Below are 19,878 nucleotides of genomic sequence, written 5' to 3'. Positions count from 1 at the left end.
TATTGTGAATAGTGCCGCAATAAACATATGTGTTCATGTGTCTTTATAGCAGCATGATTCATAATTCTTTGAGTATATACCCAGTAATGGGATGGCTGGGTCAAATAGTATTTCTAGTTCTAGATCCTTGAGGAATCGCCACACTGTCTTCCACAATGGTTGAACTAGTTTACAGTCCCACCAACAGTGTAAAAGTGTTCCTATTTCTCCACATCCTCTCCAGCACCTGTTGTTTCCTGATTTTTTAATGATCTCCATTCTCACTGGTGTGAGATGGTATCTCATTGTGGTTTTGATGTGCATTTCTCTGATGGTGAGTGATGATGCGCATTTTTTCATGTGTCTCTTGGCTGTATGAATGTCTTCTTTTGATAAGTGTATGTTCATATCCTTTGCCCACTTTTTGATGGGGTTGTTTGCTTTTTTCTTGTAAATTTGTTTGAGTTCTTTGTAGGTTCTGGATATTAGCCCTTTGATGAGTAGATTGCAAAAATTTTCTCCCATTCTGTAGGTTGCCTGTTCACTCTGATGGTAATTTCTTTTGCTGTGCAGAAGCTCTTTAGTTTAATTAGATCCCATTTGTCAATTTTGGCTTTTGTTGCCATTGCTTTTGGTGTTTTAGACATGAAGTCCTTGCCCATGCCTATGTTCTGAATGGTATTACCTAGGTTTTGTTCTAGGGTTTTTATGGTTTTAGGTCTAACATTTAAGTCTCTAATCCATCTTGAATTAATTTTCATATAAGGAGTAAGGAAAGGATCCAGTTTCAGCTTTCTACTTATGGCTAGCCAATTTTCCCAGCACCATTTATTAAATAGGGAATCCTTTCCCTGTTTCTTGTATACCACTGTTAACACTTCTCCTCTGGCTAGGCCTTGTTTAAATGCTCCCTGTGGAGGGACATAGTTGCTCACACCTGTAATCCCAGCACTTTGGGAGGCCAAGATGGGAGGATTGCTTGAGCCCAGGAGTTTGAGACCAGTCTGGGCAACATGGTGAAACCCCATCTCTACTAAAATACAAAAATTAGCCAGATGTGGTGGCGCATGCCTGTGGTCCTAGCTACTTGGGAAGCTGAAGTGGGAGGATCACCTGAGCCCAGGGAGGTTGAAGCTGCAGTGAGCCGTGATCACACCACTGCACTCCAGCCTGGGCAACAGAGTGAGACTCTGTCTCAAAAACACGTGTATGCACGCATGTGCGCATGTGCGCACACACACATGCGCACACACACACACACACACACACACATCTTATTCCCTCCGTGAGTGGATGTCCACTGAGTTCAGTCTGCTTTTCCTTTCTGCTTTAACAGGACAGCACTGAGTTTAATGCCTCACAGTTGCTGTGCTCCCCCTCCCCCAGTGCCCAGAGACCCTCTCCGTACCTTGCCACCACTGTTGGGGGGTTGTAGGAGGGATTTTTGCCAGTGATTTTAGGCTGTGTTTTCTATCTCTTCAGTGCCTCTTTCAGTGATACGAAGCTAAAATCAGGTACTATGAGGGCTCATCTGATTTTTGGTTCTTACAAAGGTGTTTTATCTGGGTAGATGGTTGTTAAATTGGTGTCCTTGCAGGCGGATGATGGGTAGAGTCTTCTGCCTTCTTGCTCTGCCTCGAGCCTCTATACTGTCTTCTGAAGACACCTTTATTTGCTACTGTTGTTATTGTACTTATTTTCTCTGTATTATAATTGCTTTGTTTCCTTTCCTGTCTCTTTTATTACTCTGTTAATTCCTAGAGGGCAGAAACTAACTTCTGCACTAAACCACATTGCCTCAACATTGAGAAAAAATCGATCATCTTGGCAAAAGCAAGTATGATCATTGAAAAGAAACTAAAATGCAAACGTGGTAGGAGTGTAGACTTTTAAAAAGGAAACTGACATTTGAAGAAAGAGTCAATGCAAATAATAAAGAAATTTAATCAAATCATATAAGATGCTACTCTTGAATTTTGACTTAGGTTTAAGTGATTAAAGGAGTTTGAGAGAATTTGAAATAAAAGAGGGAATATTTATTATTTACTCCTTGCCTAGTATGTGGCAGACACGGTGGTGAGTGGCTTGGATGTGATCCCTGTACTCAGGGTTTACATTTTTCATAGAACAGATTAACTAAATAGTTTGAGAATTTAAAATTAATAATTGCTCTAATTTAATTGATTTTACATTAAATCGATATGTCAATGCCTTATTAAAAATCATTTTATGTAGTATAGGTGCTAAGAAAATTGTTGATCTTAGTAACAGGAGGTGGCATAAAAAAATCTTTGGATTTTTGGTCCTTGTAAAAAGTTATCCTTGGTCCTTGTAGAAAGCTATCCTTATAATGTATCAAGTGTTTACACTTTTCTTTATTGTCTAATTATTCTTCCTATTTATCAGTTAATTGACATAGGAGAGAGTATAGCTATTCCAGATGAATTTACCGAACAAGAAAAGCAGTCTGGAGATTGGTGGAAGCGTTTGGTGTCAGCAGGAATAGCTAGCGCGGTTGCACGGACATTCACAGCACCTTTAGACCGCTTGAAAGTCATGATGCAGGTTTTTTGCTCATCTTACCTACCCTTTAAGAGTTAAAGTAACTTGAAAAGTCTTTGGCAGCTTTCAAAAAAGGTTTTAAAAAGTGTTTTGGCACATACTGCTTCTCATTAAAAGTTTACATTTTCCTGAAAATGTAAATGCTAATTTTCAATATTAAAAGATTTCTTAATTTTCTTAAATAAGCTACTGTGTATTCAAATCAGTTTTTGCTCTATTAGAATCTTTTCAAAAAATTAGCTAAATTTATGAAAGAAATGAGAAGATATCATTAGACTTTTTATTGGTTATCTCTAACCTTGGCACCAACATAATAGCATGGTTCTATTCTACCATTTAATTACTAAGAATATTTCCAAGAGGCAGAAAATAAGTTATTTACAGTTTATTATTATATTTTGTTTAATTACATTTCCTTCATTGAAAATGGATTGTCAACAGTAGTTATAAAATAGTGCATGGCTTAATGTGTTAATTATCATAAGTAGAATCCACAACTAAAATTTGATATTTGCGGAATACTTTCTCTGCAAGGATATAAAAATTAGTAATCCACAACCTAATGAACTTAAATTTCAAATTAAATTTACATAAGTGGGTGTTTTACTATCTTTTGCTTTTTGGTAATGGTGACATTTTAGTAATGGATTATGAACAGTTATTACATAAAGTGAATTAATTGTGTCATAAGTTTAATGTCACATGTTTAAGAACTATTTAGTTTATACTCTTGCCTCATTCTGAAAAATGATTGATCTTAATTAGGAATTAAACTTACATAAATATATCATTTATGGAAAATATAGGTTGTTAGAAGGATAGCTTTTGCGGGGGAAACACTTCATTCACTAATTCCACATATATTTATTTAGGGTCAATTATGTACTAGCTGCTTTAATAGGCATTAGAGACTATAGGAAAATGTTAGATGTAGTTTTTGTCCTTAGAGAATTTACAAGCTTTCTTGGACAATAGTTAGTTAGATAGGTAATAATAAAATGTGATATAAGTGCTATCTACCCAGACAGATGATGCACATAGTACTGTGGGAGTACCAAGGGGAGTAAATACTATTTCCCCGTATGGCTAATATTTCTTACATAAATATAGGGTGAGATTCTGCTTAATGCATCCCGTGGAGATAAACCTTTAATTCAGTGGGCTGCGTGTAGGGAACATACTTTGAATGGCATTAGACGGTAAGACACACAACCCACCATCCTTCCGCATGTTTGATTCCATCTGTGATCTATATTCTTTTCAGATAGGTGACTCAGTTCAGTCAGTCCTTAGGTAAGAGCAGGAGTTGAAAATTCTGTATTGCAAGTGGAAATATAAAACAGCTTCCTCAATAACTATGCCTGTCAGAAAATTAAATAATGAAATTTAAAGGAGAAAGATACAGACATGATACAATGCTACACAGAGATAGAGACATGTAGGGAGATGAGAAACATGGAAAGGGGACCAAGAGTAAAAATAACGACAATGTATTTGTCATGCGCCCGTCATATGCTAGGCACTAAAAATACAAAGATGAAAAAGCATATTTCTTATACTCCAGGACCTTACAGAGATACAAACAACATATCTACATGATGATGATGATAATATTGAAAACAATAATTGTCAATTAATTAATTGCACATAATCACTGTGTGCAAGATAGAAAATTATATTTATGGCTATTGTAAGGACACAGGGTAGGGGTAATCAGTTCTCTGAGGGCATGGAAAAGAGTCAGTGGATTAGGGATGGAGCAAATGGGGGATGTGAAAAGAGTGAAAAAAGAGAAAGGAGTAAGGGAGGTGGATAGAGAAGAGTAGGAAGAGGATGGGAGAGAGAAACATAAAAAAGATAAGGAAAACAGGGGAAAAAAGAGGAGGGAAGATGATAGATACAAGCGAGTTAGAAGTGGGGTGAGGAGAGTACTATAATGAGAAACAAAGGAAGGAAGGGAAAGCAGGAAGGAGTCACTGCCCTTTTATGCTATTCTGGGTTGGATCTCTTGGCTTTCATTTATCCTTATATTTGACAGTGAAAATGGGTTCATTAGAACTTGTGCACTCTATTGATAGAGGTATTATTGTGTGAGCTTCACACAACTGGAAAAGAATTCTGTGAAATAGAGGAAGATATGTATTGTGGTCAGAGGTAGTTTAATATGGTTCGTGAGCAGAGACTTTACAGTCAGAGAGCCCTGGGTTGGAATTTTTGATACTTTAATCACTTTTTCTGATCCACAGACATGTAGGTGGTTTTTACTCCTCCTTTTTTAAAGCAATTATTCATAATTTTATGATGAACACCACTATTTATTAATCTTTTTTCATATTTAAGATTACTTGTTTAAAAAATTCCTAGTTTAAGTAATAATATGAACATTTTTAAGGCTATACATATTTTACCAAATTTTTTTCTAAATTTGTTCTACCCACAGAAGAGAATGTTCATTTTGCCTTGTCCTCCCATGATTTTCCTCTTACTTTATAGGCAGGAGGGCATTTTATTAACATTTAACTTTACTTTCTTAAAAATAGCATTTTTTCTTATTATAACACACTAGGAAAATGGGAAAACACAGAAAAGGATAAAGGAAGACATGAAAATGACCTGTACTCCTCATGTATGAGGTTGTTAGGGATGCTGTAACAAAGTTCTGCAAACTGACTGGCTTAAATAACAGAAACTTATTGTCTTGGTTCTGGAGGCTAGAAGTCGAAAATCAAGGTGTCGGCAGGGTTGGTTCCTTTTGAGGGGTGTGAGAGAGAATCTGTTCCAGGTCTCTTTCCTAGGCTTGCAGAAAGCGGTCTTCTCTATCTCTTCACATTGTTTCCTCTCTGTGTGTGTCATGTCTCTGTGTCCAAATTTCCTTTCATAAGGATGCCAGTCAGAGTAGGGCACACCCTAATGATGTCACTTTAACTGGTTAAAGACCCTGTCTCTAGGTCACATTCTGAGGGAATGAGGATTAGGACTTCAACATACGCATTTTGGGAGACACATGTTAACCCATAACACCTTGCCACCCAGGAATATCCACTGTTGAAAGTTTGATGTATTTTCATTTATCCTTTTCTCATTGCATATATCAATGCACTCTTTAATAATCTTGTAGTATATTTGTACCATCAACACATCTTGTTTATGCTAAAATTCTCTGGTAGTTAAGTTATTTCTGTTTTTTTAAGTTGTCCTTTTTTCTTTGATGTGTCAGATTAAAGTATGTATTTTGGCACAAGAAAATATTAACATATCAGTTTTAGATGTCTCTGAGGGAAAATTAAAACTGTTGAAAATCATGAATTTATGCATAATGTATATTTATTTTTATTAGCAATAGCAATACCAATACCATAAAGCCAGCAAAATGAATTGAAAAGTAAATAAATGTGCTATTTATTTATAGGTTCATAGTTTAAAGTCAAGGAAAATGAGATTGATTAGTGGCCTTGAGCAGTTGGTAAAAGAAGGAGGAATTTTTTCCCTTTGGCGAGGAAATGGTGTAAATGTTTTAAAAATTGCACCAGAGACGGCACTCAAGGTTGGGGCCTATGAACAGGTAAAAACATTTTTGTCTGTGGAATTTTAAACAAAAATCAGATTTTAAATTTAATTTTCAAAAATTCATACTCTCATGAAAGAGAAAAGTGGAGTGTGTACAAGCAGTAGTTTTCAATGTAAATATTAATGACTGTGTATTCTCATTTGATTTTTTGTGTTTTCATATTGCTATGGTTTACAAGAGAAGTTCCATAAATTACTCTATATTATAACTGATGTCTTTTAGTATATCTTTTAATTTCAATGTCAGTGTAGGAAGTCTTCACAAAACATTTCATCATTGATTTTATCTTTGAACAATTTGAAAATTTTACAGAAATTTCAGTTCATTTGTTAATGAATATAGAGGATCAACATCTTAATTTAGTCAAGTGATGAAGAGATGAAAAAAATGCATTGAATTTTAAAATTTGTTAATCTCATTTAAATTATTCACTTTGAGATATGTTTATTTTCAAATATTATAAGATATTAGCGTCATATAAGAGTCCAAGAGTGCTCTGGGTGCCTCTCAAGTTTTCCATCTTCACTGTAAAATCTTGTAGTAATTCTCCTTTCTTTAAACATTTTTATAGCATATAGCATTAAATGGCTTATTTTGCAGACTCTTGTTTATAAGGTCACCAGAACCTCAACATTTTAAGAAAATATTAAAGAATGATCATATCCTTTTCCAACCCAAACAGTTGAAAAGCAAGTAGATGGATGAGTAGGACTCTGGACTTAGTTGTAATGCATGCACATCTTAAAAACATGCATCTCTTACTTAAGTGGGGATTGACTTACTCATTCAGCAAGTATTTCTTTTATTAACTAATTTCTCTTGAATACTTAGTGTGATCAGCTTCTTTTCTAGGTGATGAAGTGTCATAGCAAATAAAACAGGAAACCAACCAACCAACCAAACAACAAAAACCCGACTTCCTTTGTCAGAATTGTATTAGAATATAGGTAGGAGGAGACAATAACTAAAGAAGTGAAATATACGGTATGCCATGTGGTGACAATGGCTATGGGGAAAAGAGAGGATAGAAATTGGAAATAGAAATTGATAACTCTTTCAAGGATTTTTGCTGTGAAGAGAAGGGAAATGCAATGGTAACTGGAGAAGGTATGGGATTAAGAGAATGTTTTTCTAGAAATTGAAGAGGCAACGTTTGTATGCTTAGGAGAATAATACACGGGAGGGGGTACAAGTGATAATACAGGAAAGGAGGGGAGTGTTGTTAGGGGATTGTCCTTAAATCTTTGAGTGGGTGAGAGGAGATGGGAGCTAATGGTCATGGACGGGTTTGACTTTGGTGAAGCATTTTATCCATAGTTACAAAAGTGCTACTATGTGGACACAGTCATAGCAAATTTGTGGAAGCATTTTTCCTAGTGCTTCAGTTTCTTCCACGAAATGGGAAGCAAGGACATGTTGGATGTTTGAAGAAACAGAGGGTATGAAATAGTCTTCTAGGAGAGTGGAAGAGCAAATGGATTGAGGAAACATAATAAGATTTCTGGCAGCAAAGGTGCAGTTGAAGTCAGTAGTCATGAATTTAAAGTGATATCAGGCAGCATGTAGATCTATAAAATCTTGTTTTCAATAGGTTTTGAACTCTGGCAGTTTCATATATCTAAATATTTATTGTGTGCCTACCATGTGCTAGCTAGGTCCCATGTCTGGGAATACATGAAAGAACAAGATAAATACTGTCTTTGGCCTTCTAGATCTTACATTCTATCAAAACTAGATATTAAAATTTAAGAAATGTTTATTTAAATGCAAATATCAATTTAGGCCAGGCACAGTGGCTCACATCTATAGTCCCAGCACTTTGGGAGGCTGAGATGAGGGGATCACTTAGACCCAGGAATTCAAGACCAGCCTAGGCAACATAGTGAGATCCTGTTTCTATAAAAAATAAAAATAAAATTGGCCAGATTTGGAGGCACACTCCTGTATTCCCAGCTACTTGGGAGGCTGAGGTGGGAGGATTGCTTGGCACTAGGAGTTTGAGGCTGCAGTGGGATGTGATTGTGCAGCTGCAATCCATCCTGGGTGACAGAGTGAGACCCTGTTTCTTTAAAAAACAAAAAAGAAAACTATGTTGCAAAGTATAAAAGAAGCATACCAGTGTGTATATTCATGATTATTACTAGGAATATGCATGTTGTTATTTGTGAGGTAAGGCACAGATGGAAAAAAAATGGCCTGTACCGTAAATCATCAGTATGTCGTCCTCACTATTTATGGTGATACACAGGTGGCATAAAGGACACTCCAGGTAAATGTACTGTTTATTACTAACAGGACTTTGGTTTCAAATTTCTTTCTTGTCTTCAACCCTGATGAGCTGGAGTGGATCAAAATCTGCAACAAAGGACATCCTTTTCTCTATTTAGTGCCAGGCTTGATTAGAGGCAGACTGAAGTAGTCCATTTCATACTTCTGCTCCCTTAGGACCCATCCTGATTCCTGATAGCTTTCCAAGGGCACACCAGCTTATGGGGGAAAAAGAGAATGAAAGGAATGCCACAGAAGATGCAAAAACCAGAAGTTGCTGCTGCCCAATTTTATTTATTAATATAATCTCATTTGTTTCCTCACTGTCTAGAAGCCCTACCTTCTCTGGTTAACCCACTTTTCACTTCCCTAGATTTTTCCTGAGGACTCAGTTTTTTTCCTTAACCCATAGCAGAGCACCTTATCATGGGAGGAGTGTTGCATGGGGTGAGGTAAAATAACTTGTAATATAGGTTGTATTTTACTTCTTGGACCCTGTATAAAGTTCTTATCCCAGCATTATCCATACTTAACATGTCCAGTACTGCTGCTTGACAAGTATTGCTTTTCAAGTAAAAGAATTTTTTTGTTATTCCTTAACAAGTTGTGCTTTTCCTGTCTCCTTGATTTTGCTCACACTTTCTTTCTAGTTGAGTTACCCTTTTTCTCCTTTTAACATATCTAAATTATTTCAAGAACTGAAGTCTTTCCCTTCCTGAGAAGTAACCTATTTCGGTGTCTGCTCTTTCTGCCCTAGTATATTTATTGCTTGTACCACTTATGTAAACTAGAATTAGGTTTAGATGCATGTGACAGAAAACTCCAAACAATAGTGACTTAAATAAGATAGAAATTTCTTTCTTTCTCACAAAGTCTGAGGATAGGGAATTTAGGACTGGTATGGAAGTGCCTTGAAGGTGAAAAGAAACTCACTTGCATCCAGCTCACTGTTTACCATCTGTAGAGTATGATCCTTGTCTCCATGAGTCTGAGCTGGAACTCCAGCAATGACATGTAAGTTTTATGCAACAACTAGGGGAAGAAGCAAAGAAGGGCATGTCCCCTTCCATGCAGGACACTTCCACAAAGTGACATACAATACTTATGCTTATATATTATAAACCAAAACTTGGACACATGAATGCATCTAGTTGAAAGGAATCTAATTATATAGTCTTTAGCTGGGAAACAATATGTACAACTGTAAATTTTTGTTTCTTAGGAAAAAAGGAAGATTGATTCTTGGGATACCACCAGCAGCCTCTGCCACTTAACCAGTTTGTGTCGTCTCTTTTAAAACCTATGTTTTAAACAATGTCTTCTAGAAAAATAGTATGATTCTTTAGAATAGGGACCATAGCATCATTCCCAGAATAGTGCCAGCACATCACTGAGTATTACTAAGAGCCTAGTGTCATCATTTTATAGATGTAAAAATTGAGGCAAGAGAAGATAAATTACTTGAAGTGACACATTTAGTTGGCAATACAGTCAGAGTCAGAATCCTGTCCTTGGTCCCAGTTCTCCTACCTTGGGACAATGTTTCTAATACTATGTTAGAGTATAGGTCCTCAATCAGACTGGTAGAACGTATCAGTGTGGCTTTAAGTGGTTAACCGAGATTTGTAAATTATGATTAATAGTAGTTGAATACCAAAGTTTACGAGTGATTTACTCAAAAGGGAGATTTTATAGGGTAATACTTAAGGTCTGGCACTGGAACCAGGCTTTCTAAGTTCAAATCCTAGCTCTACCACTTGCTAGCTATGCAAAATACAGCAAGCTTCTTAACCTCTGTGTGCTTCAGTTTTCTTACATGTTCCTTAACTTAAAATAGAAGAAATAATGATTAGAGTTGTTGTGGGAATTAAGTGAATTAACATGTATATAAAGTGCCTAGAACAATATCAGACACAAGCATTTATATGCATTTTCTATTTTTTTTTTTTTTTTTTGTAATAGACAAGGCTATATCTTTAACATAATGGGCACTTTTACTTACTTGCAGCTAGGAGAGAAAAGAGGGCCTTATACTGGCATGTGTGGAATTGTACATAAAACATAACCCGTGGAAATGTGTGGCAAATGTGAATGTCAACTGTCATGTGTTCAGCTGGAAAAAATGTCTAAAAAATTAACAGATATTTTAGATTGTCAGAGTCTGCAAAACCACCCCCAGGTTCAGTGGTTTGCTAGGAGTACTCACAGGACTCAGTGTATAGTCACACGTGTGGCTACAATTCATTACAGTGAAAGGATACAAAGCAAAATTGCCAAAGAGAAAAGGTGCATAGGGTGAAGACCAGAGGAAACCAGATGTAAGCTTTCAAGTGTCCCATAGAGTCACATTCCACATGCTTAAATCCTCCAGCAATGAGTTATAATAACACATGAAATGTCTATCCCATTAGAGACTTAGTGCCCAAGGTTTCACTGGGGTTGGTCACATAAGTACCCTCTGCATGGCATGTTCCAATATTTCAGACTCCCACAAGGAAAGCAGATATTCAGCTCAAATAATATTGCTTGCATAAAAAGTTTAGGCACAGCGAGCCATTCTTATCAGGGAATGATGGGAACCCTTCCCAAATCCAAGTTACCAAACACCAGCCAAGGGCCAACTTTGAGGGCAGTCTTTTCTAAAGATAGCAGTTTCAGTCCTGCTATATTAACTCTTTTCTTCACACAAACCATTTTAGAAATGTCACCATGAAGGGTAAAAAATTTCCTGGTAAACTTTTAGCTTAAAAAAAAAATACTACCTAATTCTTTGGCATCAAGGGATGCTATTATTTCTTTTATTTATTTATTTTTATTATTATTTCTTATATCTTTTTTTGCCTGTTCTTTCCCTGTACAGCTTTATTGAGGTATAACTGACAATTAAAAAGTTGTATATTTAAGGTATACAACTTGATGATTTGATATACCTGTACATTGTGAGGTGATAATCAAAATCAAGCCAATTAACATACCCATCGTTTCACATCATAACCAGCTTCTTTTTGGAAATATGTGATGAGAACCTTTAAGATCTATTCTCTTAGCAAAATTTCAAGTGTACAATACATTGTTGTTAACCATATTCACAGTGTTGCACATTAAATCTCCAGGACTGATTAACTTTGAATAACTGAAACTTTGTACCCTTTGACCAATGTCTCCCCATTTCTGCCTCCTCCCAGGCCCTTGCAATCATCATTCTACTCTCTGCTTCTGTGAGTTTGACTATTTTCGATTCCACATATAAGTAAGATTGTGTAGTATTTGTCTTTCTGCATCTGGTTCATTTCACTTAGCGTAATGTCCTCCAGGTTCATCCCTGTTGTAAGTGGCAGGATTTACTTCTTTTTAAAGACTAAATAATATTCCATCGTATGGATTGTATGTATTCTGTTGTAATATTCCATTATATACCACATTTTCTTTAACCATTTATTCATCAATGGACATTTAGGTTACCTCCATATCTTGGCTATTGTGAATAATGCTGAAATGAACATCAGAGTGTAATTATCCCTTTGAGATACTGATTTCATTTCCTTTGGATATATACCCAGAAGTGTGATTGCTGGATCATCAGGTAGTTCTGTTTCAAATTTTTTGAGGAACCTACATATTGTTCTCTATATGGATATAGCAATTTATATCCCGTCATGAGTGTATAAGAATTCTTTTATTCTTTTTTAAATTCACATACATAACACTTGTTATCTCTTGTCTTTCTGATAGTAGTCCTTCTAAAAGGTGTGAGGTGGTTTCTCTTTGTGGTTTTGGCTTGCATTTCCCTGTTTATTAGTGATGTTAAGCAGTTTTTCATATACCTGCTGGCCATTTGTATGTCTTCTTTGAGAAAATGTCTACTCAAGTTCTTTGTTCATTTTACAATCAGTTTCTTTTGCTATTCAGTTGCATGAGTTCCTTATCTGTTTTGCATACTAAACTCTTATCAGAAATATTATTTGCAAATATTTCCTCCCATTCTGTAGGTTGCCTTTTCACTCTGCCCAGTTATTTCCTTTGCTATGCAGAAGATATTTAGTTTGATGTAACTGCTCTTGTTTATTTTTGCTTTTGCTACCTGTGCTTTGGTATCATAAATATTTGAAAAATCATCACCCAGAAGAATGTCAAGAAGCTTCTCCCCTACGTTTCCTTCTAGTAGTTGTACTGCTAGAAGTACAGTACAACTGTACAGGCCTGATGTTTAAGTTTTTAATCCATTTTTAGTTGGTTTTTGTATATGGTGTGACATAAGGGTCTCCTCCTTCTACATGTGAATATCCAGTTTTTCCAACAGTATTTATTGAAGAGACTATCTTTTCCCCATTGAGTGTTCTTGGCATCTTATCAAAGGTCAGTTGACTGTAGATAAATGGGTTTGTTTCTAGGCTTTCTCTTCTGTTCCATTGATCTAGCTGTCTGTCTTTATTACCATCCTCCTTTTGTTATTATGGCTTTATAATTAATATGTTTTGAAATTGGAAAGTGGTTACGCTCCCAGCTTTGTTCCTCTTGCTCAAGACTGATTTGTGTATTCAGGGTCTTTTGTGGTTTCATATGAATTTTAGGAGTTTTAAAAATGTCTATAGAAGGAATAACACTGAATTTTTTGGGGGATTGCATTGAATTTGTAGATAGCTTTGGCTAGTATGGACATTTGAACAATGTTAATTCTTTCAATTCTTTCAATGGACATGGATGTCTTTCTATTTATCTGTGTCTTCTTTAATTTCCTTCATCAATGTTTTATAATTTTCAGTGTACAAGTCTTTAACCTCTTTGGTTAAGTTTATTCCTACATATTTTAATCTTTTGTGCTATTGTGAATGGCAAAAAAGATTAAAGATTATTATTTTCTTAATTTCGTTTCCACATAGTTCATTGTTTGTGTACAGAAATACTAATGAATTTTGTATGGTGATTTTTCTATCCTGAAAATTTACTGAATTTGTTTATTATAACATTTTTGGGGAGATGAGTCTTTAGAATTTTCCATATATATGACCATGTCATCAAAAACAGAGATAATTTTACTTCTTTCTTTAGTTATGTCTTTACTTTTTCTTGCCTAATTGCTTCAACTAGGATTTCAGTACTATGTCGAAGTAGCAAGAGTGGGCATCCTTGCCTTATACTGAATGTTAAAGGGAAAGCTTTCAATTTTTTCCCATTTATTATGACGTTAACTGTGGACTTTTAATATATGGACTTTATTGTGTTGAGGTAAGTTCCATCTATGCCTATTTTGCTGAGCATTTTAATTATAAATTAATGTTAAATAATGCTGTTTCTGCATCTATTGAGATGATTATGTGTTTTTTGTTTTCCTTTCATTTTGTTATTGTGTTGTATCATTTTGATTGATTTGAGTATAGTGAACCATCTTTGCATCCCAGGGATAAATCCCACTTGGTCATCGTGTGTGATCCTTTTAATGTGCTATTGAATTCAGTTTGCTAGTACTTTATGAAGGATTTTTATATCTGTGTTCATTAGGGATATTGGCCTTTTTTGTGTGTTATGTTTGTCTGGTTTGAAATCAGCCTGATGCTGTCCTCATAAAATAAATTTGGGAGTGTTCCCTGTTCTTCCACTTTTTGGAAGTGTTTGAGAAGGATTGGTATTAATTCTTTGAATGTTTGGTAGAAGCTGTCCATAAAGTCATCTGGCCCTTGGCTTTTCTTTGTTGGGAAGTTTTTGATTACTGATTCAATCTCTTTTTTTTAACTGGTGTGTTCAGGCTTTCTATTTCTTCTTTATTCAGTTTTGGTAGATTGTATTCTCCTAGGAATATATCAGTTTCTCTCAAGTTATTCAATCTGTTGGCATATAATTCTTATAATCCTTATCAGTCTCTTATAATCCTTATTTTTGTAACATAATGCTCCTTTTTATTTCTATTTTTATTTTATTTTATTTTTATTTTTATTGTTTTTTTTGAGACGGAGTCTCACTCTGTCTGCCAGACTGGAGTGCAAATGGCACCATTTCGGCTCACCGCTATCTCTGCCTCCTGAGTTCAAGTGATTCTCTTCCCTCAGCCTCCCGAGTAGCTGGGACTACAGGCTGGTGCTACCATGCCCAGCTAATTTTTTTTGTATTTTTAGTAGAGACAGGGTTTCACTGTGTTAGCCAGGATGGTCTTGATCTCTTGACCTCGTGATCCACCCACCTCGGCCTCCCAAAGTGCTGGGATTACAGGCATGAGCCACCGCGCCCGGCCACTATTTAATTTTTTTTGAGATGGAGTCTCGCTCTGTCTACCAGGCTGGAGTGTGATACATGGTGTTGGCTCACTGCAACCTCCACCTCCCGAGTTCAAGCTCAATTCTCCTGCTTCAGCCTTCTGAGTAGCTGGGATTACAGGTGCCTGCCCCCATGCCTGGCTAATTTTTTGTATTTTTAATAGAGATGGGGTTTCACCATATTGGCCAGACTGGTCTTGAACTCCTGACCTCAGGTGATCTGCCCACCTTGGCCTCCCAAAGTGCTAGGATTACAGGCGTGAGCCACCAAGCCCGGCCTATTTATAATTTTGATTATGTAAGCCTTTTCTCTTTTTTTCCTTAGTCTAGCTATGGTTTTGTCAGTTTTGTTTATCTTCAAAAACCAACAAACAAAAAAACCAACAACTACAACAATAGCAACGCAGTTTTATTGATTTCTTTTATTGCCTTTCTGTTCTCTATTTAATTTATTTCTACTCTCTGATCTCTATGAGTTCCTTCTTTATGTTAATTTTGGGATTAGTTTGTTTTCCTTTTGCTAGTTTCTTCATATTAGGTTGCTTACTTTTAATCCAGGCATGTAAGCCTGTAAAATTCCCTCTTAGTACTACTTTTGCTGCATCCTGTAAGGTTTGATATCTTGTAGTTTGTTTGTTTGTTTCAAGATGTGTTTAAAATTCCCTTTTGGTTTCCTTTTAGAAACTGGGGTTTGGCTAGGCATGGTACTCGTGCCTATAATCCCAGCAGTTTGGGAGGCCGAGGTGGGCAGATCACCTGAGGTCAGGAATTCGAGATCAGCCTACCCAACATGACGAAACCCTGTCTCTACTAATAATACAAAAAATTAGCCGGGTGTGATGGTGGGTGCCTATAATCCCAGCTACTTGGGAGGCTGAGGCAGGAGAATTGCTTGAACCCTGGAGGCAGAGGTTGCAGTGAACCAAGATCGTGCCACTGCATTCCAGCCTGGGCTATAAGAGTGAAACTCCATCTCAAAAAAAAGAAAAAGAAAAAAAAAAAAGAAATTGGAGTTTAAATTGGTTTTGAAACAACTTATTAGTTGTTCAAGAGTATGTTGATTATTATGCATTTATTTTTGTGAATTTTTTCATTTTCTTGTTGCTTATTATTTTCCAGTTTTGTTCCATTGTGGTCATAAAAGATACTTGGAATGACTTTAGTTTTCTTAAATATGTTAAGACTTGTTTTGTGACCTAACACGTGGTCTGTACTGGAGAATGTTTCATGTATGCTTGAGAAGAATGAGTATTCTGCTGCTGCTGTTGGGTGGTAAGTTCAATATATGGTTGTTAGGTCCATTTGGTTTATTTGTTGGTTAAGTCACCTGTTTCTTTATTGACATTCTGTCTGGGAGTTCTATCCATGACTGAAAGTGGGATATTAAAGTTCCCTACTATTATTGTGTTGCTATCTTTCCTTTCGGTTTTGTCAATATTTACCTTATATATTTAGGAACTCTGATGTTGGGTGCACATATATTTATATTTGTTATATCTTCCTGTTCAATCACTCCTTTTATCATTATATAATATCATTATTTGTCTCTGGAGATGTCTGTTTTATCTAAGTATAGCCGTGCATGCTTTCTTTTGGTTACTATTTGCATGAACTGTCTTTTTCTATCCCTTCACTTTCACCCCATATGTGTCTTTAAATATAAAGTGAGGTCAGACATGGTGGCTCACACCTGTAATCTCAGTGCTTTTGGAGACTGAGGCAGGAGGGTCACTTGAGGCTAAGAGTTCAAGACCATCCTGGACAACATAGTGAGACCCCCATCTCTACAAAAAGAAAAAAAAATAGCCCTCCCTATAGTCCTAGCTACTCGGGAGGCTGAGGCAAGAGGATCATTTGAACCCAGGAGTTCGAGGCTGCGGTGAGCTATGATCATACCATTGCACTCCAGCCTGTATGACAGAGGAAGATGACCTTATCTCAAAAATAAGGAAAAAAAAACCCCAACATATGTATATATATATAAAGTGGGTCTCTTGTATGCATTCAGCTACTGTATGTTTCTTGATTGGCGAGTTTAATGCATTTACCTTTAAAGTGATTATTAATAGGTAAACACTATTGCCATCTTATTAACTGTTTTCTGTCTGTTTTGCAGTTGTTTTCTTCTTCTCTTCCTGTCTTTCTTGGTTATTTTATGATTTTTTTGCAATGATTTGCTTTGATTCTTTTCACTTTATCTTTTGTGTATCAGAGTTTTTCTTTTGTGGTTACTTTGAGACTTGCATAAAATATTTGTAATTGTAATAATCTATTTTAAGTTGATACAACTTAACTTCAGTCACATACAAAAACTCTACACTTTACTTCCCTCTCATTTTGTGTTATAATCAGAGTTTGATAGTTTTTATATTGTGCATTCATTAGCAACTTTTTTAATTTTTAAAAAGTTTTAATTTTTAATTTTTATTTTTGAACATTTACCTTCAGGGGCACATGTGCAGGTTTGTTACATCGGTAAATGTGTGTCATGGGGACTTGTTGTGCAGATTATTTCATCACCCAGGTATTAATCCTAGTGTCCATTAGTTATTTTTTCTGATTCTCTCCCTCCTCCTACCTTCTACCTTCTAATAGGCCCCAGTGTATATGGTTCCCCTCTATGTTTCCATGTGTTCTCATCATTTAGATCCCACTTATAAGTGAGAACATGTAGCATTTGGTTTTCTGTTCCTGCATTAGTTTTCTAAGGATGATGTCCTCCACCTCCATCCATGTTCCTGCAAAGGACATGATCTCATTATTTTTTATGGCTACATATTATTCCATGGTGTATATGTATATATATACCATTATAAAGAAATGTATACCATTTTCTTTATCCAGTCTATCATTGATGGGGATTTAGGCTGATTCCATGTATTTACTATTGTGAATAGTACTGCAATGAACATATGTGTGCACGTGTCTTCGTAATAGAATGATTTATATTCCCTTAGGTATATACCCAGTAATGGGATTGCTGGGTCAAATGACATTTCTATCTTTAGGTCTTTGAGGAATCACCACGATGTCCTCAACAATGCTTGAACTAATTTACACTCCCACCAACAGTGTATAAGTGTTCCTTTTTCTACATAATCTTGCCAGCATCTGTTATTTTTTGACTTTTTAATAATAGTCATTCTGACCGGTGTGAGATGGTATCTCATTGTGTTTTCATCATTTCTCTAATGATTAATAATGTTGAGGTTTTTTTTTTTATATGCTTGCTGGCCACATGTATATCTTCTTTTGAGAAGTATCTGTTCATGTCCTTTGCCCGCTTTTTTTATAGGTTTTTTTTTTTCCTTGTAAATTTGTTTAAGTTCCTTATAGATGCTGGATATTAGACCTTTGTCAGATATGTAGTTTGCAAAAATTTTTCCCTTTCTGTAGGTTGTTTGTTTACTCTGTTGATAGTTTATTTTGCTAACAAATTTGTATATTTTAACTTTCATATTATACTTAATTTGTGCATCCCCATTGCAATGTTACATTCATATATATTTGTCTATATGTTTACCTTTTCCAGTGAGATTTATTGTTATACGTGTTTTTGCATTGCTGTTTGGCATATTTTCTTTTCATTTTGAGGAATTCTCTTAAGCATTTCTGTACAACAGGTATAGTGTTGACAAACTCCCTCAGTTTTTGTTTGCCTGGGAAATATTTTATCTCTTTTTCATTTTAAAGTATAATTTTTCCAGGTATAGTATTATTGGTTGACAGAGTATTTCTTCTTTAGTGCTTTGACTATCATTCCACACTCTGCTGCTATACATCTTTTAGCTGAGAAATTAACTAATAGTTTTATAAGGGTCACCTTATATATGATGAATCACTTTTCTTTTGCTGCTTTCAGAATTCTCTTTGTTTTTCACCTTGGAAATTTAATTTGATCATAAAGTGTCTTAATATAGTCCTATTTGGGTTGATCCTGTTTGGGGAATCTTTGAGTTTCATGAACCTGGATGTCCATTTCCCTTTCAAGATTTGGCAAGTTTTCAGCTGTTTTTTCTTTAAATAAGCTCTCTACTCCCCTTTTATCTCTCTTCTCCTTCTGGAACTTCCATAATGCATATATTGATTTGCTTGACGGTGTCCCATAAATTCCATAGGATTTCTTTTTTCACTCTTTTTTCTTTTTTTCTCTTCTGGATAATTTCAAATGACCTGTCTTCAAGTTGACATATGTTTCACTAGCTTGCTGAACTTTTTTAAAACAATTACTTTGGGTTATTTGTCAGGCAATTTGTGTATCTCCATTTCTTTGGGTCCGGTTACTAGAAAATTATTATATTCTTTTGGTGATGAAAAGTTTCTGTGATGTTTTCCTGTGTTCTTTGTAACTTTGTGTTTGCATTTAAACATTTGAAGGAAGAGTCACCTCTTCTAGGCTTTACAGACTGGCTTTGGTGGGGGAAAACCATCACCTGCCGGTAGGTGTGAAGGTGTGGATGACTGCAGTGTGGCAGCTCTGGTTAAAGGGGAAGTAGAGTAGCATAGACTGCAGGTATCTCCATCAGCTTAGGTCCACATCAGCAAAGACTGCAGTGGTCCCTGGGGACCAAGGTTAAAGGTCTGCAGTGACAGTGAGGACTGATTAGGTCCTCTGTGGTGAAGGCTGTTGGCATGCCCTTCTCTTCTTTTCACTCACTGGGAGAAGTTGTGGTTGACAGGATCCCTCTTTGTACTAGGATCTGGGATATAGGGGTACTCATAGTGGTGGTGGTGCCATTGTCCAGGACACAAAGAGTGGCTGTGGTGCCTAGATCTGGAGTGTAGAACACACATTCCAAACATTAACACACACTGTCTGTGTGTTATCGGAGCCTGAGGCACAAGTATGTGTGGAGCAGTGGTGGTGCTAATGTTTAGAATGCAGGCATGAGTGGAACAGTTGCAGAGCTGGGGTCTGGGGGTATGTGTGTGGAGGTGCTGGATAGTACATGGCTCTGGCCTGGACGGGGCACAGTGGCAGCACTTTCTGGTTGTGGGGCACAGAAGTGTGTACTTCAGGCAGCTGTCAGCTGAGACCAGCACTGGCAAAGACTGTGTTAGTCCTTGGCGGTGAAGGCTGCTGGGGTCTTTCTGCTCATGTGTCCTCTCACCAGAGGGCAGTTATGACCTAGGAAATCTCTCTTGGTGCAGATCTGGACTGGACTGAGAGCTAGGGTGACACAACTAAAATGCTTCCTGTGTTTTCCTTTGTGATCAGTCTCAGTTTTGTATTCCATTGGGTTGTTGCTGCTC

The 19,878-nt window shown here is 36.3% G+C and overlaps 1 protein-coding gene across 1 annotated transcript in view; it reads left to right on the top strand.

The window, feature by feature from the left end:
• Positions 1–19,878, top strand: part of LOC112628448 (calcium-binding mitochondrial carrier protein SCaMC-1-like) — a 47,494-nt gene that overhangs the window by 17,217 nt on the left and 10,399 nt on the right. The window contains exons 2-3 of the mRNA XM_025391177.1: positions 2,386–2,544; positions 5,951–6,103. Coding sequence (XP_025246962.1) covers positions 2,386–2,544; positions 5,951–6,103 — 312 coding nt within the window. The remainder of the gene's footprint in view (positions 1–2,385; positions 2,545–5,950; positions 6,104–19,878) is intronic.

Source organism: Theropithecus gelada, chromosome 1, assembly GCF_003255815.1.
Source record: "Theropithecus gelada isolate Dixy chromosome 1, Tgel_1.0, whole genome shotgun sequence".
NCBI lineage: Eukaryota > Metazoa > Chordata > Mammalia > Primates > Cercopithecidae > Theropithecus > Theropithecus gelada.
Note: the sequence above shows the minus strand (reverse complement) of the source record. Positions and strands in the feature narration are given on the sequence as shown.